This window comes from Cariama cristata, unplaced genomic scaffold, assembly GCF_000690535.1.
Source record: "Cariama cristata isolate BGI_N322 unplaced genomic scaffold, ASM69053v1 scaffold12392, whole genome shotgun sequence".
Lineage (NCBI taxonomy): Eukaryota > Metazoa > Chordata > Aves > Cariamiformes > Cariamidae > Cariama > Cariama cristata.
This window is the reverse complement of record NW_009605584.1, coordinates 125,686-130,256: the sequence shown is the minus strand read 5'-3', so window position 1 is coordinate 130,256 and position 4,571 is coordinate 125,686. Positions and strand designations below refer to the sequence as shown.

General features: G+C 36.5%; 1 protein-coding gene across 1 annotated transcript in view; it reads left to right on the top strand.

The window, feature by feature from the left end:
* The window catches only part of LOC104158392 (roundabout homolog 1-like), a gene marked incomplete at its 5' end in the record, with an annotated part of 86,855 nt that overhangs the window by 48,013 nt on the left and 34,271 nt on the right, over window positions 1-4,571 (top strand). Inside the window, 1 exon segment of the mRNA XM_009696028.1 lies at window positions 1,309-1,506. Within this exon segment, the coding sequence (XP_009694330.1) occupies window positions 1,309-1,506 (198 nt within the window).

The following is a 4,571-nucleotide window of genomic DNA, read 5'->3' as shown; positions in this document are numbered from 1 at the left end:
GGGAAAAGGTATTGTTTTTGAAGTAAGTAGGTTTTTATTTTGTATACAGTTTATATTAAGAGAAAAGTGCTGTTATTAATTCTCCTTAAAACACTAATCTGTCATTCTGAATCTGATGTCACTACCCATAGTAAAAAGCAACTAACTGTTGGATTTACACAAGAATAAAAATGGGTATTTCAAAGACTAAGCTATGGCATGTGTAAAGCAATATCCACTCTGAGTAAAGGTTTCGAATTCTTACCCTCACCTTGTGCAGTAATGAAATTTCGAGTAAGTGCTCACTATAGTGGTAAAAAATCAGGAAGGCAGTATTTTGTCTTTGAGTTGCTTTATTTCAGTTAGGAAGCATTGGTCACTAACTGAATATTCTTACTGCTGTTCCTAGAAGGATCTTGCAAAACTTCAGTATGGAAAGAGCAGAAAAGACTGATTCTTACAGGTGCTTTCTCTATTATAAAAAATGAAAAGTGTGTGGAAAAATACATGTTCTTTATTTTAATGTGGGATATTTAAGGATGAACTTTTTTTGAAAAGGGCTGCTTGTTCCGTAATAATGAGACTGCTTGACTATTTTTACCAATTCATAACTCATTTTTTAGTTATCTTTTAGCTTTTTCATCCACATCAAGAGGTCAGGATTGGTTATTTTGTACTTTTACTTCTTTATGTCCTCTTTAATATTCAGTCTTTTTTAACTGAGGACAAAGTGAGAGACTGCAAAGAGTACACTAGACTGTGTAATACAAGATTTAAATCATCTGTCAGGAACCACTAAATGAAAATGTATCCCTCAATACCAACCTCACATGAATGTATTTTGAATTTGTAATTCTTCAGTGATTTTCAGTTACGAAGGCAGATATTTGGGTAGCTGATTTCTTCCCATTCTCAGAGCTCAAAGGACAAACTACAGGTTTCATGCTTGAGCTTTCTTTTACTTGCTGTGTTCTTTGCTGACATTCTGAATAAATTTCTGAAGCTCGTGTTGCTTTGCTAAAATAAAAATAATAATAATAAAAAAGCAGTCCCCAAGTTTGAAATTTATGAGCCTAACTTTCTATTTGTATGCCTAGTGGCCTAATTTTAGAGGGTTTCATAAACAAACAAAAGTCAGTGAAGTTGGAGGTACGTGTCTTGTATGGAAAACAAACCACTTCTATCTAGACCTGCAAAAAGAGATTTTGAAGAGCAGTCTTAAGGATTTTACTGTGAAAAACTGAACTACAGTTATGTCAGTTCTTTTCATGCTGCCTTTTACAGTTGCTCATTCAAATTAATTGGCTAATTTGGGTGTCTTTTTTTCAGATTCTCATGGAAACCCTGTGTCTTCAGAAGATCAAGTCAGTTTAGCCCAGCAGATTTCCGATGTAGTAAAGCAGCCTGCCTTTATTGCTGGAATTGGTGCAGCCTGTTGGATTATCCTTATGGTCTTCAGCATCTGGTTGTATCGCCACAGGAAGAAGAGAAATGGACTCACTAGTACTTACGCTGGTATCAGAAAAGGTGCCGTATTATATATTTCAGTCCGCTGGCTGCTGAACACCTGCTTACTGGCTATTTATTTTATCATCGGTCTCTTGTTCTTCTAAGACTCAATGCAGGAAATATCAAATTACTTCAATACTTTCAGGAAGTGTGGATCAGGAGCAAATGCAGAAAGCAGCAATATTTACATAAAGTGTTAAACCTGCCTTTAAAGCATAAGCCTTTAGCAAAACACCTAGACTAGCTTTTCATAAAGATACTCCTACAAATGAGAAATGTAAAGATGGATTTAAGGTTGGGAGCTTCCAATCTGCCCTTGCTACCTGACACGGTACCATCTGAAAAGGCGCCAAGTGGATGGTAGTTCATTGTCCCTCCGATTCGGTCCTTTGCTTGCTGCTAAGAATACTAACAGTGGTGTACATTACAGTAATGCTTTTGGTGCGTGTACTTCAATTTCCTTGTGTTCCGGGGGAATGTGGTGAAGTGACTGTTTGCAAAAGCACAGCAGTCAATAATACTTGCCAAGACTTTCGTAAATGCTGTTGTGAGACCCTTCGTTGGGACTGGACTCTGGGGCTATCACATCTTGCATCTGCGTTTGGTTAGAATGGCAGCAGTGGGACTAACTTAAGCACTTTCCGTTTTCATGTTATTGATAGCTTTTATATTAGATTTTCGGTGGGCAGGCAGTGCTTTACAGTATGCTCTGTGACAAACAAAACTAGAATCTCTACCTGCGATATCTTCTGGAATAAGAACTTGATTTCTCCTGATTCAATAATCTTTTGATTAAGCCCCAAAGTTAAGGCTGAATTCAGTAAGCTACAGTTCATTACATCTCAAAGCAGTGCCTCATAGGCACCCATAGAATGAGAACCACACATTCTGGAATCAATCAGAAAATGGGAGATCCTGCTTTTGAAGGAATAGAGAGAGCATGTTTGATATTTAGCAATCAAAAGGTAGACCTAGGCTTAAAAGTTGCACTCATCTTAATGTATGAAAGGTGTCATGAGATTACGTTCCTTAGTCACTTCAAGAATGAATGTGTGATGGGCAAGACAGGCAAATATAACACAAATGTTTTTAAACAGTAGCTGTGTGTTGCTATGAAGAAGCAGCCATGCTAAAAATATCAACTGAGTGAGTGGAAAGACGGAAATAGTTCTGAAGTGTTGTGGACTTTAGGTGTCCTCCGTGCTATTAAAGTATCAATGCTCATGGTAGACTTCAGGCACAGTGGTTGTGGTGAAGTTGTAAACACAGAAATCAGGGATGAATTTCACCTTTGATTTTATTCTGCTAGGATTTCTTAGAGAAGACAGACCCTGACATACCGCTGCATTGGCCTGCACTGTTTTGTTTCACTAATAGCATGCTGCCATACCGCCTTTCTACAGTTCTATCAAACTAACATCACTATGCTTTCAGCAGTACCTATGATTAAGCAAAAGGCATACAATTTGTTCTTAAAAACGCTTACTTTAATGACATCAGCTATTGTTCAAAACAGCTGTGTTTTTCAATATCTGTAAAAATATCTTTTGTGTAATTTGGTGGGGATTTTAACAAAAATATACAGAAAAGTAGGGTCTGCATCTCCATTATCAAGTAATCTTCAAGAAAAAAGCCATCTTTAGTGAATTATAAATTGCAAAGTAGTTTGGCACTCTACAGTGCATCAAGTCATCACTGCAAGCCCAAACTTTCTTCAGTCTCGCATTTATTTATTTATTTTTATATTTAGCTTCAGGCCTGACATCTGTTAAAATACTTCACTACTCCCACACATGCATATTGTACTAGCACTCTTACACACTCAGAAGAGTTTATTAATAGAAGCTCTGAGAATTGTTGTTCTTTCGTGTGGTAGCGATAAAGGTTTCATTTAGTTGAACCTCTGTTCATCTGTTCCTCAGTTCCTTAAGAAAGTAAGCTAGGTTTAGTACTTAGCTCACAGAAGAGTAATGAGACAGTAGTTTAAGATTTTTTTTTTTCATGTCCTTGTGATTGCAAATTAATTTTGAGACACTTGATTCTTTTTTGAATAGCTCTGGTTTAAATGCACCTTCTAGTTTAATGAAAGCTTGTTACTATGGTTCTATATTTTTGAATGTAGCTAAATTAAACTTGACTATGTGAAAAGGCCTAGCTCAAAGAAAATACAATGGAATTCCCAAGATAAAGAGCTGTGCTACAAATGAAGCCTGAAATGGGCAAATGTTCAGAGGTTTTTTCTTTTTTTTTTTTTTTTTTTTCTTGGTGTCATATCCCTGGAAATAAATTGGCTTGGTAAAAGGGGGGGAAAACTACAGCATATCCTAAATTATAACAAGACACTCCGGATTGCCCCCCAAACATCAGACTAATTGTAATAATTAGATTAAGCAGTTGTTCTCTTAACCAGAACCTGTTCTTTCTGTGTCAGGTTTGCTGATCGAATTCTGTCTCAAGGCTACTTTTAGTGAATATTTTCTTGTTTCTCTTATATTTCTCTTTGCTGTCATTAGAACAAAAAGCGCAATGTTAGCCTTTTTCTGCCCGTCAGTGACAGAAAAACTGTACGGTCTTGTCAACAGGAGGGGGAGCATGTGCTAATAGGAAGAGCAGATGCTAGTGCTCCGTATTTGGATTACAGACCCTATTGATCCAAAGAGGATTTATAGTAGCTGTGAGAGTGAAGATTGTCAAGCAATGTCATTGTTCCGTTGTTAACCTTTCTCTCTTAAAGCCAAGGGTTGAAAGGTAGAAAGGAGTTACATCTAGGGAGATCTTTTACCTTTTTTTGTGGTTATTTAAGAAAGAATAACTCTTTAGCGGTCTTTTCTATGAAAACAAAAATTAATTGCTGCAGTAGATTTTAGCGCCTTATTACAGTGAAAGTTGGTGCCATTCTTGATTCAAAGACAGAAAAACAGCAGTTCTCTTTGTTCCTTTATACAATTATTATTTCCTTACTGAATACTTGAGTGTGCCTATTAGTTCAGTGTAATGAGCATTTACTTAGTGAACTGCAGATAAGATTCAATAGGACCTTGATAAGGCTTTGTTAAGGAATTTGTCATTCTGCATTCTAAAAT